Source organism: Paramormyrops kingsleyae, chromosome 17, assembly GCF_048594095.1.
Source record: "Paramormyrops kingsleyae isolate MSU_618 chromosome 17, PKINGS_0.4, whole genome shotgun sequence".
Lineage (NCBI taxonomy): Eukaryota > Metazoa > Chordata > Actinopteri > Osteoglossiformes > Mormyridae > Paramormyrops > Paramormyrops kingsleyae.
This window is the reverse complement of record NC_132813.1, coordinates 20,094,509-20,120,046: the sequence shown is the minus strand read 5'-3', so window position 1 is coordinate 20,120,046 and position 25,538 is coordinate 20,094,509. Positions and strand designations below refer to the sequence as shown.

The 25,538-nt window shown below is 44.8% G+C and overlaps 1 protein-coding gene across 3 annotated transcripts in view; it reads left to right on the top strand.

Moving 5' to 3' along the window:
* Positions 1-3,833: 3,833 nt before the first annotated feature.
* The window catches only part of LOC111851299 (protocadherin-16-like), an 88,658-nt gene continuing 66,953 nt past the window's right edge, over positions 3,834-25,538 (top strand). The window contains exons 1-2 of one of the 3 annotated variants that reach the window (XM_023826065.2): positions 3,834-4,127; positions 16,842-18,662. In XM_023826065.2, coding sequence (XP_023681833.1) covers positions 16,896-18,662 — 1,767 coding nt within the window. In that variant the 5' untranslated portion in view covers positions 3,834-4,127; positions 16,842-16,895. Of the gene's footprint in view, positions 4,128-13,401; positions 13,529-16,841; positions 18,663-25,538 lie in introns of those variants that run through there. The other 2 variants (XM_023826067.2, XM_023826068.2) reach the window with 2 other exon arrangements.

Below are 25,538 nucleotides of genomic sequence, written 5' to 3'. Positions count from 1 at the left end.
TCTCAGCTCCCTGCCACTACATTTTTGCTCCCTCTTCAGCTCCTGGTCTCCCAGCAACTGGTAGGGAGCAAAAACGTGGACTGTCTGGGGGGTCCCCAAGGACCGGGTTACTGTAGGTTACATAGGAAACATACCTCTGGGGTTTTCAGACCAAGGGATAAGTTAGAAAAGTAACCCCTCATTCACTACATTCACGACATTTTCTCACACTTGTAGGAGATGCTGAGTCTGTCAAGGAGAGAGTCTGTCAAGGCCAAGCCTGGGAAGGACACACAGTGTACCTTATCTTCACAGCGAGGTAAGGGCCACACCAGTAAACCACAGAGATGTTGGCTGCATCTGTGTGCTAAGCGATAGCAGCAAATGCAGTCGTTCTGGCTAACCCCACTGTCACACGGTTACTCCGGATCTTTGCGTGAACGTACAGTGACTTTCTTATGTAGCTACAGACGATGGTGCCGGGATTCAGTCCAAGGTTATGGCTTCAGCTCTGCCCGAGATAAAAGCCGGACTCCTCCAGGGAGATAACGGGGAGCGCTGATGTGTTTTCCCTCCAAAGAGTCGCCAGATGTGAGACTAGGCGACGGAATCTGTAACACGCATGCGAGCCGCCTCTGTCAGAGGCCTCTCTCCCTCCTCCCCCCCACAGGCCTCTCAACCGCCCCCCCCCCCCCCCATTTACTCAGCTTCTCATTTTGTATCTGTCGCTATGTCAATGAAAATTATTCATTTGAAGTCCTGGACGAGAGCTATAGGGTTACAGGGAAAGTCTGACCGAACCCTTGTCTTTGTGGCACTGTGCTGAACTCGTTAAAGGGGCTGGGCTGCAGATCAGAGGCTTGGCGGGGGCCAAGTCCACCTCCCTGCTCCCAGCGGACGCCACCTCTGTCTGGAGACCCCATCTCTTTTACCCTCATCCTCTTTTCAGGTCAGCATGTCCAGCCCACCTCATCCTCGAGCGGCTGTCTCTCATGCATAAACGCATCACGGCTCTGCCTATTGTACTCAGAGCGAGCATTCCATCCCGCATACACGAGCGCATTCATCTGGAAGCTCCCTCACTCATTGCTACCGCGCCTTGGTACCAGCGGCGACAATGAGCTGCAGCGCAGAGACGTCTAGTCATGCCATAAGTATTTAGCAGCAGGAAAAAAGCTGAAACATTGTTTTTTTTACGCTGAGCTGTGATAGGAATCGGCACAGATGTCACTGCTAGATGTGCAGAAGACTGAAAGCGTACATGAAGACAGAGTCATAAAAAGATTTTTTCAAAAAGATTTAAAAGTCCCTCTACATAACCACTAGTTTTTTTTTTAGTACAGCTTATTGTATTCTAAGAAAAGCTTTTTTAAGCTTCGTGACATCACACCATTTTTTCCCGTCAGTTTTTTGATCCCAGTTAATGTCTAAGAATCGATTCGATTATTTGTAAGTCATGTGACCATGGCAGCATTGAGCACCGTCCTCAGGGCGAGCTGGCCGAGGGAAAAGAGGGGCAATGACATGAATCACCTGGAACAATTCGCCACTGCTCTGCCCAGCCGTCTTTTCAAGGTCAGGTGCCAGCAGAAGAAATACTACAAAAGAGAGTATATTAGTGCGACTGTAGTCAAGTCACACGCTCTGCAAGTCTGAATGCTCGGTCTGGTACCAGAGAAGGGGCGCGAGAGAAGGCGGCAGGGGGAGCAGTAATATATTCAACAATTTGCTCATGACAGCCGCACTGCTTCACAATCCAAACGCACGAAAACTCAATGCGGTTAAATTATAAACGAATGCTTACAGAAGGCCTTTGCCTGCAACTTGGAAAAACAAATATATAATAATAGTAATAATTTGCATATGTATTTCATTTGAGGAGGGTTGCCACCTCCCCCCCCCGATTTTAAACATCAAAATTTTCCACAACTATCATCCCATGTGGTGAGGAATACTACTGGGAGGCGTGCCAGACCCAGTCACTAGGAACAAATTCACTCTTCCAGTTAAAGAGAATGAGAGAATGGAGATGGACCCAGTTTCCCATGGAGGGAGAGGATGAATGTCAGGCAGATGCTCAAACACCTGCTTGGAATAAGTGCCCGGCTGGGACAGAGGCAAACGTGGCTGGAGACGGGAAACGGTCTGCCAAATCTCCCAGTACATCACCTGGAGTGGGAGGGGGGGAGGCAGGTACGTTAACCATCTCAGCAAATCTTCTCTGATCTTACATCACATCTGAATAAGATGTTCAATCCTCCATTTCTCTCCCAGTGACTACAGATGAGCTTCATAGGGCACTAGATGCTGTTGACCTCCCGGGGGGGGATCAGGGGGACAGCCCATGTACTAATCAACGTTTGAGTATTTATTCTGTGACAACGATCAGCTTCAGATAATTACCCCAACACTTCACAGACATTGTTAATGAGGAGACCTTCCACAAAGCACATTCATCACTAATTAAGGCCGCCCTTCCACCCATAATGGAGTGAATCCTACATTTTGCCCCCATCGGCGACACATTGCATGTGAAAAGTTCACCATAAACATTCCCGGGAGCCAAATTCATGCCAGAGCAGTTTGCGACGGCCGCCACCTATAAATCGAAAGCTCCACTGATGGCCACTGACAACCAAAACGCCAAACTGGGCCCACAGTAGTGTCAAACGAGCCATCTGCTGTACATTAAAATGATGTCGATAAAAATTTGTGGTAAATTGCATTAACTACAAAGTGTGGTATTTGCAACCCAGCCACCGCAATTAAACACAACCACAGTTTAGATCTATTTTTTTTTTAATCCGTGTTTCCCCCTCTATGCATGGGGTGGATCGGCTGAGCACCAGGCAAAGAGACAAATTTAGTCCAAGTAGGTGGGGCTCTGTGTAAAATGAGACAAATATTATTTAAAAATCTCCCCAGAAGAACCAAAAGGCTTGAGGATCAGCAGTGCAGTGGGCCTAGACGTGATATAATATCAATGTCACAGTTCACTGCTCCACGTTAATGAGGAGAAGGTTTTTTTTTCTTTAGGACACAGTGCTGATGCTAGTTTGCTTTCTCTTCATGTACGTTCTGACTGAATCGATTACCTCAGTGTTGCACTTGTGTCCCAAATGAGGCCTCTTTCGGCAGCCAAGGACAATTATACAATCAAGAGTAAGTTGTCAGTGAAAAGGTGATGCCTTTAAGAAGGTGGGCTTGTCCCTTTTTTATCAGAGAAGGTAACTTATACTTTCACTTAAACTTCAGTAATTGCATTTTTTTAGTTAACTGGGATGATTAATCAGCGCATGCTCCCCAACCTGACCTGACCTGGGATGATTCTGAGCTTATATTTTTTTCACTGAAGGTATTCAAATTCAACAACGAAATTCTGAATTGAGGTTTACTTTAATTACGTAATTAGGCCTATTGTTTCATGATTATTAAATGTGCAGTGAAAGTTTTAGCATTGGTACATTAAGGGTGTATTTATAAATGAATCCTTGCAAGTGCATTCATCCGTATATGGAAAAACTACTTCCATCTAACAGAGCTTGGTGGCACCAAAGTCTGCAGGAGCAAAGGGCTTCATACTCTCTGGCTCCCCCTTCCGTCCATTGCAGGTTAATGATCTCGCTGCTTGGCTTAACACGTGCTGAATAAATTATGCAAATGAGCTCAGTGGGCGGGTCCTGGCCGCGGCGTCAGATTTCTCTGGCGAAGATGCCGTGCGCTTGTTCCGCGGTGAGCCTCGCAGAGCGGATGCTGCGGCCGACGCCGATGAATGAGCGCACTTTCTCCAGCGGTACTGGAAACCCGATGAAGGAGTGAGAAGCTTACCCCTGAATGAGTTTCCTGCTGCCCCGCGAAGGCCACCCGAGACTGGAAATTTACGTTAACCTGGAACGGAGACGAGAAAGTGGAAAAGATCATTTTTTCACTGCGTTTTTGGAGGAAAAAAAAGACAATTACTTTAAAGAGATACAAGAACACACCTCCATCTGCCCTGTGATGGATAGAATATAGTGCAAACGTGCGTATGACTGTTTCGTATTTCTCTCTACAGCGGAAAAGGAATTGCTAAGAATACTTCATACAAACTGGATTTTATTTTCCTAACGGGACGCACGCATTAGGAGTTGGAGTTGGGGCAAATGAATGTAAGTGACTATACCGATGTTCAGGTATATACTTGTATATATTCATACTTGAGTGCGCAGAATGTTCCGTTTGTCTGTGCGTGCGGGATTTTCAAAATTTTGGGTAAATTCACTGTTTACCTGAACAATAACAGAAGCTTTCTCACAAAAATATAGTAACGTGGAGATTTAAATCCATTGGCTTATTCATTTCGTTTTTGAAACAGTCTGTTTATCCAAGTTTAGTTTTGATGTTAAATGAACTCAAACTGTAAAACTGCCAAAACTTTATGAAAATATACAGGCGCATATATATATATATATATATATATATATATATATATATATATATATATATATATATATATATATATATATATGAAACGTACGCACCATCCACCTCATTTGCCTAAACATTTTCCTTATTGTATACGGATGTGCTTTAGGTAATATTAGTTAGAACTTATAACATTCTAAATGAATGTTAATGTTAAGGACATAATAAGGTTATAACAGCCGCAACGTAATGTTTCTTTTAATTGCTCCAGGTTTTAAAATGATTGGAAGTTTACTCACTTTAATTAACCCCCCCCCCCCCCACACACACACACACACACACACACACACACACACACATACTGTACCACCCCAGCTGATAGTAAAAAAAAAAAAAAACGTTTCACTTCATTTCGCATTTTAATGGCATCAGGAGACTTGGCACGATGTTTTCCAAGGACGCGCAGATCCCGTTACTTTTAACCGCGTTATCTGGAGTTTCTGCGAGCTGACGGATCGGTTTTGCTTGAAGCGGCGAGTCGTGCATTTCACTGAAAATCAACTCTGTGTTTTAACGCGAAACATATGCGTCTCGCTGGACGGCAGTGGTGCTACTGAACTGGGATTGTAGGAGGCTGTTAAGAGTGAAGAAAATGCCCGGCACATGTTACTTTTACTTCTTCAGGTGACATGGGTAAGTTGTTCTAAAACCAGTTAACATCGCTCTGTCAGGATGAATTAATCATTCAGCAATTAATCAGACAAATGCAGTGTCCTCTTGCGGTCTAAAAATCGTGCATTGTTGTGTTTTTGTGTCAGCACTGAGCTGAAAGAAGCAAAAAAGTGTTAAAAAAATCTTTTGTCATGAAGTGAAAGTCGTAAAAATATCATCAACTGTAGGTTCTGCTGCACGCGCAGGCTCTCTGGCGAGTAAATTGGCCACAAGGTGCGTCCACCTGCATTTGCTGGTGACCCCCCAGAATGTTAGCGGTGGTCTACACCACCATTATAAAATGCAACCCACTGAGAGGTGGTGCGCAGAGGTGGGGAGGGGGTGTTTGGAGAACGATCATAGGATAACAGGGTCAAAAACAGATGTAATTAATATAGATTATTGGCAGGGTAGTACACGCCTGTCTGGGAGCTGAATCACATGGGTCGGGAGATGTTAATCCACCACTCACACAGCTCTCCTCCTGCCTGGGTTCGACCTCACAAGGAGTAGGCAGTTCACAGGTCACCTTTCCATGGTCTTCACAGTGGAGTGAGCAACTGTACAGTGATCTACAACAGACATCACAGTCAGGCAGGGGGTTTAAAGGTCAAGGGTGAGTTTGATTTTGCTTGTTAAACACTCAAGTTATATGGATGTTCGAAGCGTATTCTGCTCTCATCTCTGTCAGTTTCTCATTGGAAGTAAATATTTTCATTATAATATACATGTGTAGCAGTCTGGCCTGGTGCTTAATCCAGGCGTAGTCTGTATACGACCCTGTCAGCATCCCAAATCTGAGCTCACCACATTAATGGATGACACTAGGGGTGGGCATTAAAGACTACATGCAGGACTTCACATGTTCACCGGGAAGTTTTCCGGACTGAGACGGCTGCTCCCGCGCTGACATCAAACGGAAACGTCGGTGTTTTTTATTCTAAGTAGAAACAGGTGAGACAGTTCACTGCGGCCAGACATGGGCATTTTTCCAATTAAGCCTCCAGTGAAGTTGTTTGGATTCCACTCAAGCTCTTCCCCAGCATTTGGTGCCTTGATTATATTTGCCGTGATTTATATTGGCAACGTCACTGACAGAAATAAACGTGCGATCACACACACACACACACACACACACATAACACACGCGCACAAAAAAAATTGGCAATTAGCTTTAGACCACATGTGTCAGCTATTTGTTTAACTTGGATCTCAAACTAAAGATTGTGATGCATTATTTCTGCAAGGCAACTCTGTTCCAATTAGTTTCCCCGTCACGTTATTAGCTAACTCAGCCTCACACTGAGTCCAGAGCTGATTATTTCAGCTATAAATAAGCCTCTCATCAGTAGTATGTAAATATAGGTATATAATACGTATTTATAACATATGGGTGGAATCACTTTACTGTAATTAAATACAAGAATTACACCCTTTTACAACTGTTTACTGGTTTTAATGTTCAAAAATCCAGATGGCAATTATTTGCTTTTTCGTAATTTATTATGCCTTATTTCAGCAGTGTTTTGATTTATCTTCTGTAATTTTCTAAAGGATCAAAATCTGCATTAGAGCTAGATTTTCCGTAAGGATATGCCCTTGGTGTATACAGATCTATAGGGTTTCAGTTGAATTTTGGCCGCTAGCAGTAGCTGGGATAAAAGTGTGTTTCTTTAACAATTCATAACATGCTGTGTCGGTTTGGGGCTGAAGCTATGGGGTGAGGAGGGGATGGGGGTCTGGGGGGGGGGGGGGGGGAGTCAGGTGACTTGTAATCACTTGGTCACAGTTTTCTCTCATGCAGTGGACTAAGTGGGAGGTTTTTGCCTGGGAGCATCTGGGGTCACTAAGGATGAAAGCTTCATGCTTGAATCATTTTTATTAGATTTATCGGATTGGGGGAAATTTAAAAAGTTTTCAAAGGAGGCAGTAAAAGAAATATCATTGAGTCACTGGAAAAGCCGGCAACGTCGTGGCTTCCAGAGATTATGTCATCAGACCTATGTGCATACAAACTGCTAATTGATTTTTTTCTGTGTGTCCCCATCTTGCGGGGGGCTCTGCTGTCTCCATCGGTGCCTCGCCTCGCGAGCGCTTGAAGAGGGGGGTGGGAGGAGCATCGGGAAAGTGTCCATTTGCGGGCACCCCGCTGCCTCTGCACGGCCGAGTCCCGAACCGCATCAGGCCCGGCGCCCCGGCCTGCCTCGGGGTCCCGCCCTTGCCCTGTCAGTTACGGCTTCACGGCTTCACAGATGGGTTTTGCTCCCTGACTCGTCTGTTCTGCGTTCCGTAACGGTCGGGTCTGCCCCCCGCCGAGCCCGCCTGCCCGCCAGATGGCCGGGCACCAGTGGCTGGCATCCCACCTTGTGCCCGCTTGGTGCTCAGCTAACCAAGGGCTGGAGGACACCCTTCCTACAAGCCCACCTATCCCATCTGCAGGTAGTCTTTGGCCCACACTCTCCAGAGCAGCCTCCAGTCGGAGACGTGTAATCGGTGTGAATACCCCAAATCCGTGTGCTTTTTCTTTTAGCCCCTTTTACCCCTGTTTCCACCCCTCTTTTCATGCAGGTGCTTAGCCATAAATGTGGCATGCGAGTTCCTTTGGGAGGAGGGAATTCTTTTAGCTCACATTGAACCCAGACTCTGGCTAAATGAAAACACAGCCACTAACTGCCAGTGATAGACAGTTGGGTTTTTTGTTTTTTAAAACATATATATCTATTAAAATTCCTGCGCCGCATTTATTTTGAGAGCTTAATTGTGTGCTGGGGTATGGTTACGTAAAAGTCAGTCATATTAAGAAGCAGCAGCAGCGGTTTTGGTTTCGCTCATGTTGTAATTTCGTTCTGTAGGGCTCTCGGCCTCCTCCTCCCCTCCGCATGTTTCCTCCGGAGTTTCATGGCTTTCACCAGTCACTTCACCATAGACTTTCAGATTAGGCATCTCCTTCACAGTCTGACAGCAGTGCACCTCCTGGGATTGCAAACCCATAACCCCCCCGGTCCCAGATCCAGACGCTGCTTTACTAATCTGCCACTGGAGGGCCTCCAGGGGCCTCCAGACTGGGGCCGGCGTGCCTGTCGCTCCTTCGGCCCCCTCCTGGTCCATGTGGGTGTCTGGGGAGACTCGCAGTGCTGGGAAAACTATCAGCTGTGAAAGCTAAAAATGCAGAGCGACCTGAATCTCTGCCAGAGAGGGATATATAAACAAAAACGGTCTATAAACAAAAGGGTTTACAGCGCCATCTGCTTATAGTGCTGTCCAGATTTGTTTTACCAGATTTTTTTCTTGGATTAATTGTGCCAAAACTCAAAATAAATAAATACAATGATATGCATCTTAATGCAGACAAAAGTCTGTATAAAATGTTGGCCTAAACACATAATTACATGACAAGAAAAATCTACAATATATATTAATTGTAAAAATAAATACTTAAAATTCTGACACATTTTATGCTGATAGCACATATCTGAGTGTGTGATATTTTATTTGTCATCATTTTAAGAGCAACGGTATTCTGCACATTTAAATTTAAAAATACATTTTATAGAATTTTTAATTTACACCTTTGTAAGTATTTCTGTATTCAGTTTTATTTGAATGTATATACAGTAATATGCGTGCATGTGTGTTTTGGCAACTGTCAAATGTAAAAATGGCCATATGTATGACTGTTTTAATTATATCACGCAGAAATTGGATCATGGTTTGCTCCATGATTTGTGGCCCCCAGTGGGCAAAGCAAAACAAAAATGGAGGAAATATTTAAGTGACTTATTTACAGACCAAATATTTTTAAAAACCACTAGATACAGACTGTTTAGTCCTAACCCGTTAACTTGTTTGCTCTGAACAAGTTCTGTGTTTTTATATGTTGTTGTAAGTGAAGTGGATTTCCCTTAGTTGGGGGGTGGGGGGGTGGGGTCTTAAGGTAAGCTTCATCGTGCAAACATTCATCTATCTTCCATAACCACTTATCAAATGCAATGTCACAGTGAGTTTGGAGCTTATCCCAGAAAGTGCAGGGAACTGGGACACAACCCACATGGGCACAGGAAGGACGTGCAAACTCCACACTTGCAGGGCAGGAGTGGGATTCGAACCTAGAATGACCCTGGTCTGTCTGTGTCGAGCTGGTGGCTGCAGCAGATGGCCGCAGTACTCTTCAGCATCCAGGACACATTCACACTCCCTGAAGAGACACCCATGTGTTTTTCCGATCCTCTCCCACCCGTAGCAGCCTGGGATGCACATCTGGGCGCCTCGATGGCTTTTCCTGGCTCTGTCTTATCCAGCGGAACCACAGGACCCTCAGCGAGCCGCCCCGAATGCGGAGAATCCCCCCGCGCACCTCAAACAGCCTGGCTGGTGCTGCGGACAGATTGGGGGGAGATTGCTGCTCTAAGGTTCCATTGCTGCTCTCTTTGCCAGGCTTGTTTTGTGTTATTAACGTTCAGCTGATGTGAAAGTTTGTGGAGGCTCTGTCACACGGCTGTGCATCCGCCCCCCCCCAGAAACCCCCATGGCCTGGAATCAGGTCCGGTTATGGTGAGCGACCCGAGGCTCGTTTTAGAGATTCACGACTGAATCGGCCATCCCGATTTGGCTAGCTATTTATTTTATTTATTTCTGGGTTTCTGTACAGCAGTTAACCTTTTATTTGGGAGACAGATGTTTTTTAAAAGATTCCCAGCTAAAGCCATGGGCTTTTTTGTTTTTTTTAATCTGAGTGGATTTGATTTTGGCAGCGTACGAGCTGGACGAAGAGTTTTCGTGAATGTAAATAATTCTGCAATCAAACAATAAAACCTGATTTACTAGCTTTATGATGGGCCAATAATATGCAGGATTATTTCAGAGGTCACATGTAGTTGAACAAATCCTGACTTCCTATTTCCCAGGACTACTTTGGCTATGAGCATAGTATTTTCTCTCTACCTTGCTTCACGCCAATGTGTCATTGATATTTGAAGAAATGTGACTGGAAAATATTCGTAAAATGCCATTTTTTTAGGAGTCGTATTTGGAATCCTAGCTGCGTGGTTCCTTATCTTTTAGCCTCAGTTAAGCTATTTCACTGTGTTACGTTAAAAAAAATTGAAGGCCATTTTTAGGGCATGATGATCTGGTAGTTGTTTGGCTCTCTGAGAGCCCACACTTAATTCTTTCATGATTCTCATTTAATTTGAAAGAGGCGACTTTTTGGGAGCGTTCGGTTTTAAATATGCACAATACCATAATAGTGGAACCTTTGTGGTATCCATCTGTTTTGTGTTTAGGGAAGACTCTAGTATTTTATCGACAATATCGTAACACGACCACATGCGGGCTGGCTGGTGGTCATGATATTTCCACTCGTAACGTGAAGAGTGGGCTAGCTGCAATTATAAAAGCTGATTGGAAAAATAAAAAGAGTCATATTTTTGGGGTCACCGGAGCCAGAGTTTGGAATTGAAAGTGTAGCCCTCAGTAGAGGAGCATTTACTATCCCCTTGGAAACCACTGTTTTCTGTAAACTGGGATGCACGTGCGTCTTGCCAGCCTGGCGCGGGCTGGCGGGGCACTGCCCTCTTTGTTCTCTCAAGATCGACTTCTTGGCCGAGGAAACCTGGGAAACAGTCTGTTTACGTCGCCCATGATACTCGGGTGATGTTGTGGCTCTGCTTTAGGAAGAATGTTGCATCCTAAGCCTATATCTTACGTCAGCTGTTATTTTATTATCTACATTTACTTTGGGCTGTTTCAATCAGTCGAATCTCACAATCGCATTACAGAAGCTGGAGCCCATCGCAGCTAATGAATGTGCACCATTGTTCATGCAGTCAGGCCCTTAGAAGCCCCTTTCAATTGCTCTTGCTGGAGATTTTATGCCTGACTTGCATAATTCCTTTGGCAGTGACAAATCACCGCTAAACTCCCCCTGTAGCGTTTGCAAGAATGCAAAAGACCTAAAGAGCCACCGCCTCACTGCACCATAACTTTACTGGGTTTGAAAAAGGTTACAGATAAGTCGGCAGATTTTTTTGTTGCAGCGTGTCCAGGTGATGCGTGACCATCTTCTGTCCCTTAGCCATGGACACTTACGTCGGCCAGAGATGGAAATCTGCAGGGCCTGATTACCACCGTTATTAATAGGACCTGAAACGGCACTTCAGTTTCACGACTTGGAAATATCTACGGCATGTCTGGCCCCAAAAACTGTGCAAATGGACCCCTTGAGGATTTCCGAATGATAAAGGAGTGTCCCAGCAGTGTTCTCACAAACGTGAACATTACAGGGGGTCAGCTCCACTCTGCTCATGGGTGATGTCCATGGGTCCGCTTTGCTGTTAGCTACTGCCTGCTTCAAGGACATGGGACAGACGGGGGGGCAACCATGCTCAACGTAATGTACGGGGTGTGTTTTTTAGTTAATGAAGTATGAAGTGCTTCTTCTGTCACTGAGGCGCCGTTAGGTGAATATATATCCCAGCAGTACTTGAAGATGAGTTACACACACCAACAGGATCTGAAGGGGTCTCTGGCCCATGGCCTCCCGGGCTATGAAGCGCTGTGATACACGTAGCCGTGTTACGTGCGGCTGTGTTACATGGCCAACATTTTCGGACATCTATGCTGGGTTAGAAATGCAGTATGTTTGGGTCAGGTGACTGGGCTAAACTGTACTCTATCTCTCAGAAGGAAACTCTGGCCAGCACATGCAATGACATCATTCCTAAAACTTCATTTCCATGTTGGCTTTACAGCAATATGCTGGTTTTTTTTGGTGGATGATAATAAAAGAATTTAAAAATTGGCATCCCATTAGGGCTGGGCAAAACGATTATTTTCCTAATCGATGAATCTAGCGATTAATTTTTCGATGCATCGATGAATCTAACGATTAATTTTTTCAATCCGATTCGATTTCGATTTGATTCGATTATCGATTATTTCCCCATTATTTGACTTGTATAGCAATTTCACATTTACTAATTTATGTATATCAATGAAAAACACAAATTTCTTAATTTGAAGACCTTTTAATGAACAAAATTGCAAAATAAAGTTGTAGTAGTCGTACCATCTTATATTAGAGATAGCATTTAACAAGAAATAAAATGTGCAAACATATATAAAATTAAGGAAAAGTTAACAAAACATTTAAAATGAATCACTTCCTTTTCGGTTAAAATAGCCCCATACTGTAGAACTGCGTGATCGGGTGGAGTGGTTTGGGTCGACCGCGACTGCCTCACTCATGTTGCCGCTACTCGCTGCCGCCATGTCTGTTTTGAAAATGACGACGCATCGACGCAGATTTTTTTACGTCGACGTATTTTACGCGTCGACGTAATCGATTACGTCGACGCGTTGTCCCAACCCTACATCCCATGCGGGTTGACCCCTGCCTGGGGCCGGGTGCTTCCTGGGACAGGTTCCAGGCTCACCGTGACTCTGTTTTGGCTAAGCAGTTATGGATGATGGGTGGATGGATAAAAAACACTGCTCACACACATCCAGAAAGCATCCAGAAAGCAGCTTAGCTTTTAATACATGCGGACTGTAACTTTTATCACGCGATGTAGAAAATCATTAGTGCTTTTCTGGACATTAAGAAAAGGATGGCTGTTGCGTGAACAAGCGTGTCGCGTGTGAGTTTTACTCTGTTTCCCTTGGCCACATGCATTTAAAGGACGCCAGGTCCGATCTGCTACATGCATTTGGAACTTGCTGCACTGCAGCGGTTCCTCTGCTCCGCTGGAGGGCAAATTCCTGTGACTGCGGCGTGAGCACGAGACCTTAAACTTTAAGTTAAGCCTCAGTATTTCAATAAAGTAAATCACTGTTTCTTAAAAGGGCTTCCATCCTGGCACGCACTTTATAATCTCCACAGGCTTATTCTGGGGGAATTTCTGGGCCTGCAATGGTGCTTCTCGCATTGTGGAGTTAGCTAGCTGGGAGAGCTTGACCTGTTTGAAAACAGGGCCATCCCAGTGAGCTAAAAGCTTTTCTTAAAACCTCAAAGATTTCTGCCCTTTTTTCTGCCCCACGTATGCGTGTGTGAGTGCGTGTGTGCTGGCCTGCCACATTTGCAGACTGAAATTAAGTCGGGAATCCCTTGTGCCTGGGGCTGGCTTCCAGCAGACCCCAATTACAATGCGGCTGAGCCAGAGGGAGCACAGGGCAGACTGCCTGGAGCCCTCCTACTCGGCTCCCTTTGAGAAGACGCACTGTCACGGCGCAACGCGGAATCGTGGCACGTGTATGAGGCGCCAAACCGGACAAAAGCCGAGAGGAAACCAATGTATGCGATGCGTGAGAGACAATGACGTACCGCGCGCGAGCAAACGAACGGAAGAGATGTTTAAAGTCTGCGAGAGAGCGTGTGTAGTGCGCGAGCTGAAATGTGTGCATCTTTATGGGACGGTTTGCTGCTGCCTTATCAGAGGTAATGATTACTAGCTGCATCACAGAAAAGCTTAAAAACAGATTATAATTAATGTAAATGTTAACGCACACCAAGCCGTGTATTATAAGTTTGAAAACTAAACGCACCGTTTGAAGCTACCACGCATTTTGCTTACATGTCGCTACCTGAAGATATCTACCACATGTTCGAACCGAAAACGCATTTATTAGTAGAATGGCTAGGCTTGGGCGACTTGTGTACTTTCGACGAAGCTATCTTAGGGACCTCACCCTCCACTCGGCGATAAAATCATTACAAACGTGTAAGCTAAAAGTATAGTAACCATGGTAGGCTATAAGCAGCTTAATAACATTTTAGCATTTTTTGTTTTAAACAACCGGCAGCAGAGGCAAAGAAATGTAACAAGCAGGATTTTGTTTTGTCCTGTTTGTTTTGTTTTCGATTATTAAAACAGGATCGACTTGTGTAAAACCTCTTATGTAAGTTAAACAGGACTCTAATATTTGGCTGGACAAGTGCATTACAATCATCTCAGGGTCAGTCAATCATATAGGTAGCGGGCGCCGGCTTGCCAGCCAAATTCACTTTGCCTTGGTCTGGGGGCGCCTGCGTTGATGCTCGCCTAGGGCGCCACATTGGCTGGCAAATCATTTTGGTCTTGGCCCTCAGCCTGAAGCACTTTTTTATCTAAGTGATTTGTAACAATGTGTTTGGTTTTACATATAGTTAGAATTAAACATTATAATCGCACATTGATTTATTTCTGTGATACGCCACTTTTGAGGTTATAGAAAATAAGCACCCTTCAGATTTGAGAATTAGACAATGCCGTGATATACTGCATATATAATTAATAGATCTTTTTATTTTGAATTTATTTATTTTTTGAATTATTAATTTATTTGCTGAAAAAACTGAAAAACACTTAGAAACACACAGGACTGACAAAAATGCAAATTCTTTATTGAAGTTGGTTCCGTTGTTTTTGTGTGTGTGTGTATTTTGCAACTATATTATGTGCCTTGTCCCCTCCGGCAAGGATCCATCTAAATTCCAATTCTTAGAATTGCCACTAGGGGGAGCCTTACAGATCTCGTTCAAGTACCTATTGTAGGAGAACTTCTGGGAAGTTTAATGCAGGTTGTTTACAACTACAGACATTTTAATGATCCAAATAGAAAAACTTTCCTTATTCAAAACATGAGACATTTATAATGAACACAACTTACAAGCCATTTAGGAGGAAATACTGACACTGAGGTCCAGCAAAGAACAAAACACAAAATTACCTCTTGAAGTCCTCCTTCCTGACTTATTTTGAGGTTGCACTGCAGGCGGTGAATAAATCGTCTCTTCTCAGTGTATTTTTTGACATGATTACAACTGACTTTAGATTACAACTGACTTTAGAAAACCATGCCAAAAACACAAGTACATGTTGGGAATATAATTCTTCAGCTAAACACCATCAGCCAATATTGTGTCTGGTCATCAAACTAAGAAATGTGACTTGCTTATCCTGTGACACTGTATGTTCAGTATAGAAGCATGGATAATGTAATTTAGAAGAAATCAGCCAAAACCTGGTAAAGCTGTCAGAAATGGTGGTGCTATAACTGTGTATGGCTAATATATTTTTATGTTAAGATAAACTAAAACACTAAAATAAATGCGTGACTTATTTTAAGGGAAAAAAAATCATATGTTTTTACTTCAAAAGTAGGGCACTTTAATACATACTAAATAAATGTAAATCATACTCAGTCTGAGCTTGTATCATTTTTGGATTGAACTGTAATCATTCCTGAATTGAGGTGTACTGTATCATTACTTGTTGAGTAGACCGTGTGCCTAGGTGTGTATAATATGATCTAACAAAAGAATCGTCCTTGCCAGAAGAGTTGCAGTGATTTCTTTGTCTCATGAGCTTTGTGAATATATTTCAGTGTTTAGCACCCACAAGTCTTTGCCCAAAGAGTGTGAAGGGCAAAGACTGCTTCAGGTGGGGTGTAATTGGGGGCGAGGAGTAGTGTGGGACTGCTGCTCTTCCAAACAGAGCACCCACACACACACACGCAGTGTTTCCTCCTCTTCATCTCCCTTTGCTGACCATATCGTCCTTCATCATTCAGACTGAGGCTACAGATACTTAGCCCGAGTAAACCAGGGCTTTTGTTTTAAACGCACAGATTAATACACTGTAGGTCAGCACGGTTATTTATTTAGCATTGCAGTTGGCAGAGGGTTGGTCCCAGAGGTGGAAATTCTGAATGAGCCTCAGTGTAGCTGAAAGCCATGTCATATATAATATACATGAGGGAGCACAGGTTGTGCTAGTAAGAATATGGCTGGTTGGCTAAGACTTTTAAGAAGACAAACCCACTTCTGTGACTGATAAAATGTACTGGAGCCAAGAATGCACACTACAGCATACGTATAATTAAATGATTCATTAAAAGTGTGATTTATTATAACTAGTTGGCTGACTTTTCCGCAGTTTCAGGAACCCTTTGAAAACTGACATCAATACATCAGTTGGCAAAAATTCACCCTTTATGCTAATAAATGACCTGTTTTTTCACCTGCCTTTTAAGTGATTTATTAAAAGTGTAATTCCTTGTTTTTATGTCGACTGTACAAGTGACCTATGTGTTTGAAAGAAATTTGTGTGCGCATCGGAGGTTAAACATAATTATAAGGTTTGTTTCCCCTGAATGATGCGAGACGACTTTTTCCTCTGTGTGTCCTCTGCGTAGTTCTCTGGAGGAGAACATTCCTCCTCAAATCTACATCTCAAGATTAACACATGTCCTGGGAGCTCTTAACACTGTGAAAAGGCTTTAAACCAGCCTCGCCCACCAACATCAGCTTCCCATACTATGTTCCTTGACACGTGGGTTCTCTAGGGCGTCGCCCAGTACAGATTTGAACCCAACTCTGTTAAAAGTCCAGCTTGTTTCCTTGGGATTAACAGGATATGCAAGAGCCAAGCACAGGGACCTCAGTCTGAACACAGATCAAATAAAATGGGTTCTTTGGTCCAGGGTGAACTCTTCCTGGAGCTGTGGGTTTCCGAGCAGTCCGGTTGAGTAATGGCCTGTGTGAGACAAATGTAAGAAAAATATGTGAGTATGGGATATATTGGGTTGGGTGATGAGCTTGTGAATAAGGGCTTCAATTCTTCTATATAGCTCAAAGATTTGCTTGCATTGCTTGTCAGAGAGGTGGTAGTATCATACACATCTGTTATCTTGTTTTTATAATGTGTTTAATGTAATTAAATTTGGCTAATAAAGCACTTGATAATTTTTGTGTCTGTTTGTTTGCGCAGGCTTAGAAGGAATCATTTGACCCAAAGGCAGTGTCTAAGGGTTGGGGGAAGACTATGTTGGATCCGTTGCGGAAAGAAGGGAGCTGGACGAAAAAGATGTTGTTGCTGCTGTACATGGCCCTGGAACTTATGACTGCTCACTCGTCGGTTCTCCTGGGAACTCTGGAGCTCCAGCTAGATGAGGAACAGCCTGCAGGCACCATCGTGGGCGATATCACTGCTGGCCTGCCCCCTGGTGTCACAGCCTCCCAGTACTTTATTTCTGACCACCAGGGTACTGGTGTGGGCAGCGACCTCCATATAGACGAGAAAACTGGCATCATCAAGACTGCCAAGGTCCTGGACCATGAAGTGAGAGACCGCTACAGTTTCATTGCTGTCACCATGACTGGTGTGACTATGGAGGTGATCATCACAGTGAATGACATCAATGACCACGCACCGACATTTCCCAGGCAAAGAACCACCTTCAAAATTCCTGAGCAAACTGCTATTGGCACACGGTTTCCCCTGGATTCTGCCACCGATGCAGACAAGGACCAGCTGACAACACAGGGTTACCTCATCAAAGATGGAAATGAGGGGCAGAAGTTCCTTCTGCAGACCAAGAGGGGAAGCAACAAAGGTCTTTCCTTGGATCTTGTGGTTAATGGCATCTTGGACAGAGAACAAAAATCATCTTATACTTTGCTCCTCGAAGCCTTTGATGGTGGGTCTCCAAAGAAGACTGGACAAATGATCCTTGACATTATTGTGCAGGACATAAATGACAATGCTCCAGTTTTTAACCAGAGCCGCTACCATGCTGTCATCATGGAGAACATGCAACCTGGCAACAGCATCCTGCAAGTGTTTGCTAATGATGCTGATGAAGGGGACAATGGCCTGGTTTTATATGAGATCAACAGGAGGCAGAGCGACCCTGACCGCTATTTCTCTATTGATCCACACTCTGGTGTGATCACACTCAGCAAGCCCCTGGATTACGAAATGCGCAAAGTCCATGAGCTGGTGGTGCAGGCCAGGGACAACGCCAGCCAGCCAGAGGTCACTAACACTTTTGTCACTATCCATGTCCGTGACTACAATGACAACCAGCCCACCATGACCATCATCTTCCTCAGTGAGGATGGCTCTCCTCAAATCTCAGAGGGAGCACAGCCAGGCCAGTTTGTGGCTCGGATTTCTGTTTCCGATCCCGATTATGGCGAGTATTCCAATGTCAATGTTTCCCTGGAGGGTGGGGATGGCAAGTTTGCCCTGACCACCAAAGACAACATCATTTACCTTATCTGTGTGGACCAGATCTTGGACCGAGAGGAAAGGGACTCCTATGAGCTGCGAGTCATGGCCACAGACTCTGGCACGCCGCCTCTCCAGGCAGAGTCTTCGTTCACTATCCAGGTCACTGACGTCAATGACAATCCGCCACTCTTTGAGCAGCAGGTGTACACACAGGCCATACCAGAGGTGGTTTTCCCTGGGAGTTTTGTGCTGCAAGTCACAGCCAGGGACAAAGATCAAGGGCCCAATGGTGACATCCACTACAGCATTCTTCAAGATTATGGGACTCACTCGAACTGGTTCACAATTGACTCGGCCACGGGGATAATCACCACTGCAACACAGCTGGATTACGAGACTGATCCTAAACCCAGTCTAATCGTGGTGGCTTCCGATGGGGGGCAACCACCTCTGTCCTCCACAGCTGTGGTGAACATCATACTGCAGGATATAAATGACAATGAGCCTGTTTTTGGAAGGAGCTTCTATGAAGTGTCCATCAACGAAAACACTCCAGCAGGAACCTGCTTCTTGGAGGTAGGATCTTCTTTTTGCTGTTCATTGCATAAGTATTATGTTAATTTCTAACATAAAGAATTGACCGCATGAAATCTTGCTAAGATAGAGTGCAATTTTGCCATTAAGTTATAAATAACTTTGGGTATAGACCATGAGTCATGTTTATTGCCATATTTGACTTAATATGTTTTCTTGTTTTGTAAGGCAGTTTTTAAGCCTGTACTTCTGAGATTTGTTTTATTTTGGAGCAGTGCCCTGGGTAAAAACGATGGTCGATATTTTCATGAATAAGAGTGTTTTTTCTTATGTCATCTGAGACAAATGTCAAGGTAGACCGCAGCTGCTGAGGCGCATTAATTTTGATTTTTCTCTGTTGGCCTGGAATCAAGTGCGTTTATTGCAGAACCCATTGGGATTTAAAAATATTGGTTAGGGGTTCACCTGCAGCATGTGAGCTCAGAAGATTTACTCAGAGCTGGCTGTCCTTTTCTTCACCTCTCAGATAGGGTTTCCTCTGTAAATTAGACACTGAGAGCTTCTCTCTTGAGTGGGGCTGCTTTCGATCTGCTTGCATTGTCTAAGATCTTAAAGGTTTCTCCAAGGCAGGTAATGGAACAATGCAAGTTGAAGCCACATTTCAACTGGTGGGTAACATGGGGCAAAAAAACACTGCAACGACAGTAAGAAAAAGTTGCTGCACAATCGAAATGCTTTTCTTTTTCAGGTGCTTGATGCTTGCTCTCTGCTCACTCTCACTTAGTGATATTCTCCAGCACTACAAAGCTGTACTGTAATCTCATGTTCCAACAGGAGCTTTGGAAAGAGAAATGGTCCCCAAGTTAAAAAAAAGAGAGCACATGCAGGAATTCCACATTCGTTACACAGCCTTTTAATTCATATTTCAAACGTGTCTGCGGTTGAGATGCATCAGCCAACTCTGCAAGGCGCAGAACGACCCTGACAAAGGCCCTGGCAAGTGAGGTCTGGACCAGAGGCTGCTCTGGGGATATAGGGAGAAGGGGTGGCTGGGGGGGCTTGACGCTGTCTGACGGCTCTTGGCATGCATTCGAGGAATAGAAGCCGTTAGCGCTTGTCTTGGAGGTCCCCCCAGGGAACTGCCGAGGAATGCTGGGCAATGAAACCCCAAAGAGGATCGCCCAATAAATTTGGTTCACAGTGATCATAATGTTTTTAAGAAACTAGATGGAGGGCACACCACAGAGATTGCTAAACAGTTCCACGAAAACATTAGTCGATATTCCCCTTTTGTCGCCTCTTTTTCCTTTGTCTTTCTCAGGTTTTGATGGAGCTATTTCCTCTTCCTCGGTGTGGCAGACAGCTACTTGAGACCAGTGAAAGCTTAGCCCTGTAGTAGGAATGTTGCTGTGTGTGTGTGTGTGTATTTTTTCCCCATATCTCATTTGTTTCCCATTTGTGCCCCCACCATGCCCTGGTTCATAGATAGGTGGGGCATTTCTGGATATCTACAGAACACCACCCCGGTGTTGGAGATGGATATATGGACGCTGGCACCTTGGACCTGGCTCCTGATCCCACATTTTAGGGGTCTGCATGAATAACTTACTCCGGCATTCGTTACTTCCAAATGTACCTACAGCAGGCTGCAATGGCTGTCTTCACTTCTGAGCTTCCCAGCCCCAGTTTTGGAGCATCTAAATTATTTGTATAAAAACATATGAGGCCATTGAGGAAAGTGCTCGGTCTACCTTTAACGCCCATCTTTTAAGGGAGATAGAAGAAAAGTAAAAGAATATGATATGAGATGTATGAGAGCTAAAATGCTTCACCTTTAGAACTTTAAAGTTGGACTATTTATAATTGTTTGGAATGAAGTATTACTATTAGTGTAAGCATTTATATTCATTTTTTACCCATTGTGCCTCTTAAATGTGTTCACTGTTAAACAGTGCCAGCTTCCTGTTAAGTGTTTGTTACCCATAATAAGGCCATCGAAGCCTCACATGCACTCCATGGGTGACCCCTTTGTCCCCAGCCGTGGCGAGGGGTCTCGAGTGGAGGCAAATGTCCCCCTGTCAGAGGAGTACCTCACATGGCAATGAGCCCACATTTCACATCTCTTTCAAACTCCTGGCTGGAAAGAATCCTCCATGGGGGTCGCACCCAATTGAAAGGACTTTTTTCCCCACCTTGCCAGAGAGGCAGCTGCTGCGTAATTGGTGCGTTTTGGTTGCAGTTCCTCTTCTTAACGGACTGAATAGGAGAGCCTTGGGGTAGACAAAGTGCCATTCCTCTGTGGGTCCTGGCCATACAATGGAGCCCACGATTTCACTAGGTCCAGTGTTTCCAAATGACCTTATCATCAGACAGCTTTGTTTGTTTATGTTCATGTAAAACGATGCTGTCATTTCCCTCGCCAGTCGTGGCGTTCTGCGAGGGCCATGTGTGACTGATTCCGCTGGTGCTGCATGCAGTTAGACGCAGGACTTGTCAGCATACACTGCAGGCCTGTCAAGATAAGAATCGGCCTTATGTCTTGCCTCTCGGCCTAGCAGGAGGCCAGGAGACAGGACGGGGTGTGGGGGAGACCTGCCCCACAGAAGAGGGCAGGATAGAAGGGGGCTTCCTCTTGCATATGAGGGGGGTCACCATCTTCCCAGCCCCATGTCTGATCTTACATCAGGTCCTGTTAGCTGCAGGAACTAGCAGAGAGTGCACCCCTCTGAGATGAGAGTCCTACCCAGTGCCTGCTCTGTTACACCCCCCCTCCCGCCCACGCAATGGGGCAGCAAGAAATGAAAACATTTAGAGGCTTGCGCCTGGTAGTGCTGCAGTCCTGCTAGAATTGAAATGGTTTTATCAACTCCTTTGCATTCCATAGAGCTCCCTGTCCAGGTCATGTCTTCTGTACCCTTTCATGTCTTTGAACCCGGTGCCCCGTCCTGTTGCTGACATCACACACCTGTTTGTCATTGCCGTGCTCCTGTGGCCCCAGGGTTAAGGGCATGGTCATTCTTACAGATTTTTATTATATTGTGTTTTTTGTTTCTTCACAAAGTATAGCAGTGTTGCCAAGTTGGGCTGCAACCTGGAATTGATGAATAGGAACTGTGGGAAAATCACAGGCATTTGTGCATGTGTGTGAAGGGAGTGAATGTGAGAGTCTCAGGAACAATGGAATGAAAGGTTTACAATAAGTGAGACTGGAATGAGTGGGGAGGTATTTTTTGTAAAGCACAATCGATGCTTTTTTGGCCAGTCATCTTCCATCTCTTCAATTCCTCTCTAGTAACCAGAATGATCCTCCCAGCTGTAGCCCCTTGATACGCAGGTGTCCAGTGTTTTGCCTGATTTATTTGCACAAGATGTGCTGATTGGCTGATACTAAATTTTGGTGGAAAAACACTAGGGGTCTGGACTCTGAAGTCTGTAATCTGTGATGTCATGGCTGGCTAATGCCACATCAGTGCTTCTGACCTGACCTTTAACCTCTTTGACTTCATGCCTGGTTTACAGAAACCCAGTGAACTTGTTCTTTACACATTGAGGAGCAATTCATAGCCGTATGTCTTTGGCTCTGTTTGTGCCGTGAGAGTCATTTGCCTCTCAGACACTTTGGAGGTCAACCTATTTCCTTTGCTGTAAGCCAGTGGGTGGATTTGCACGGGGCTCCATTGCACTGAAACCATTTCGTCTGTAACCTGCCCCGAATGGGAAGGTTGGACAGGGTTAGCTCAGTCAGATATAATCTGCAATCTGCTGCCCTCACCCTCTACGCAGCTGTGCTGTCGGCCTGTGTTCGAGGTCTCACTCATCCGTCATGGGCTCCCGTTCTTATTCAGCCCGTGGCTCTCCATTCATATACAGAATAAAAGAAATCCGGTGCTGCTTTTCAGGATTATTTCTGCATTTTCTCTCGCTCAGGGTACACTCGATTCACATTAAATTGTACAGATTTAATGGAGGGTTTTCTAGGGTGAACTGATGGTTTTGAAGGAAACTGGGAGGCAATACAGCAGAAAGAACAGCACCATATGGTGTTTTTTTACAGAAACCCCCTGTTTTGCATCTAACTCCCTCGCTGAAGCCTTTGTTTCTCGTGATTGGAGCAATTGTGGAGTTTCCTATTGCTGAATTGACAGATCATGCCCCCTTCCCTTCAAAATCACGCTCTCCAATCCAAAAATCCCTGGTCACACTGGTTTAGCACAAATAAAACTGGACCCTTCCATCCGCTCGCAGCGGTGCAAGGTGGAGAGGAAGGCTTTCGGTTTGACCCCAGAAACGGGAGCGAAGACAAAATCCTAGCTTTCAATTGAACCAGTAAGGGGCGGAATAGACTGCTGGGGATGAGCAGCCGGCCAGACGGCTTTGGGGTTTCCTGTCCCCATTTTTCAGGATTCCCTGGTTTGCCCAGGGCTTGAATTTGATTTTCCATTCAATAGCCACGGAGACCGGTTGCTCTCTATGCAGTGTTTCCCCTACCATTATATTATGGGGGCGCCCTGTCCCCCCAACAGCACCTCCCACCCCCCCCTTGAAGGTCAAGTTAATTTTATTAAATTTTTTTTTCTATATAGAGGCAGATCACAACAGAAGTCATTTAAGGTTACCTTTCCTATAGAACAGGTCTATACATTGTCCTTTTATTAAACTAAATAGCCTTATGTTATTTACACAACAGCTTGTCATTTTTCTCTCTACTCGGTTGCGCGTTTACAATTCTCCTCTACTCTCTGTATCGCCCATGGCGGAGTTCCGCCCCGATGCACAGACACAGGTGAGCACACTCCCACCAGCGGACAGAGAGCGTATGGCAGAAAATGTCGTGTCAACCACCTGAAAAGCAAAAATATCTGCGTACCCAGAACGATACACTGCAGTGACAAAAGCTGCACAGTTTGTGGAAAATATTGATAAAAAGAAATGTTCTGGTGTTTAGTTCAGTTGTTATATTGACTGCTTTCATTAAAAGAAACACATCATGAATCCTGTCGGTGTCCATCTGCCCCTCCCCCCCCCATAGCTGTAAACCTAGGGGAAACACTGCTGTGGATGACGTTATTACAATGACATGAAATACTAATAATGCATTCATACAATAAGCTTTTATTACTATGCACTTTGGTTCAAAATGGATGCGACAGCAGATCTTATGAACAACCAAGTTTTTAAAAATGCTACATGATAATTTTCTTTGATTAAAGCTCGTTCTGGTGACAATCCTGTTAGAAACTGTTGTAACACTATTTAACTCATTCATCCTCCCACACATAAATTTACTGTCTCTGAAATATAGCAGAACCTGCTTTTAGCAGACTGGCTGTTGACCTCTCACTGGGGGGTGTTTCACCAGCTCTTCTGGCCAGCAGCACAGGGTAACACTGCAGGAAAGAAATGGTGTTTAATGTGCGTGAAAGACACAGCTGTGTATCACTGCTTGAGGGCAGTGCGAGGGCACGGGATTCCAGTTGTTGTGCCTTCTGCCTTTTCACTTTCTCTTGTCACGTTGCCTACGTCTCCAGACTTTCCCACACTTCATGCTCCGCCTGTTTCCGCCAACGCCGTATCCTTTCTATATGAGCTCCGGATAGTGGCCTAAGTGGCAGCACTTGGGTAGCCCTTTGAGAGAGCTGAGTAACTCTCACAGAGTGTTGTATTGTGAAGGACTTTGCTCCCACGGATCACTCATCCCACAGTCACACTCAACCCAGCGTAACGATGCGCGGAGTGAAACGGAAATGTGTTCAGCCGCACATTTCCACACTTCAAACATATCCAAATTTCGAAGTCCGTCTGCAGCTCTGGATGTGATTATTATCACTCATAATTACTCCCATGGTGTGATGATTGAGATCTACAGATTTTGCTGTATATGGCACCATATTTCATAGGAATGAGTCACAGGCTGGCTAAACCAGCTGTGGTCCAGTACCCCTTCTTCACATTGGTCCCACAGTGCATTGTGGCATCATCCTTTTAGGACCAATGTTTACCGCCAACTCTTGAATTGATATTAGAAATAGGCGTGTGTCATTTTTTTCAGTATTTACTTTTCATCCTTTTCAAACCAAAGCATTTACCATTCATTTAACATTACAAATTATCCCTGCCTAGTTCTGCTGTTTCATATGTGTTAGCTAAGTCTGTGTCAAATACACACCCACACACACACACACAAAGTTCCAGAGGTGAACCAAATCCTGTAGTCTGGGTGACCAGTCAGATTGGCCTGCTGGGCTGACTTAGGGTTTGGTGAAAGGTCTAATTATGAGACATGGCAGGGAAGAGAACGATTAGCATACAGCTTATATGTGCCATGTTAGTATAAGAGTGGCAAACGGAAGCGGACCGGCAAGGTGGTGCATACAGCCAAGAACAAGCTTTCACTGGAGGCCAGAATCCATGTGTGAGCAGAGCCATTGACAGGTCTGCTTGTGTGGTCGGAGCTGACATGACCCCTTCTCTGTACCATGGAGCTGGCCGTCCAAACTCCACAGTGTTTCTGGGAGACGAGGTTCTCCCCACCACATTGCTTGGCGATTCCTGCTCCCCGTCAGCCGTGTTTTTTTTCCCCCAGACCCAGCTAGCACTTTCGTGGTCCCATCTTTCCTCGTGGGAGACCAGCAGAATCCCCAAAGAAGCCGAACCACATTCCCCCACGTCTTTTCGGGTGGAAAGAGTGCTCTTCGACAGTGGCGGTTTCCTCCAGCTCTTCCAAAACAAGCACTTTTTTTTGCCTAAGACTACAAACGGCATCTTCCAGCACCCTTATTTTGCTGTCTTTGGGAAGTCTCAACCCGAGTATTCGAAACGTAAATTATGCTAATGTGAAGCCGAACCTTGTGCCATCTTTGTCGCTCATGGGCATAGTACCCCAGGATGATCTTTTGTGCTTAACATGGTCCAAAGGTT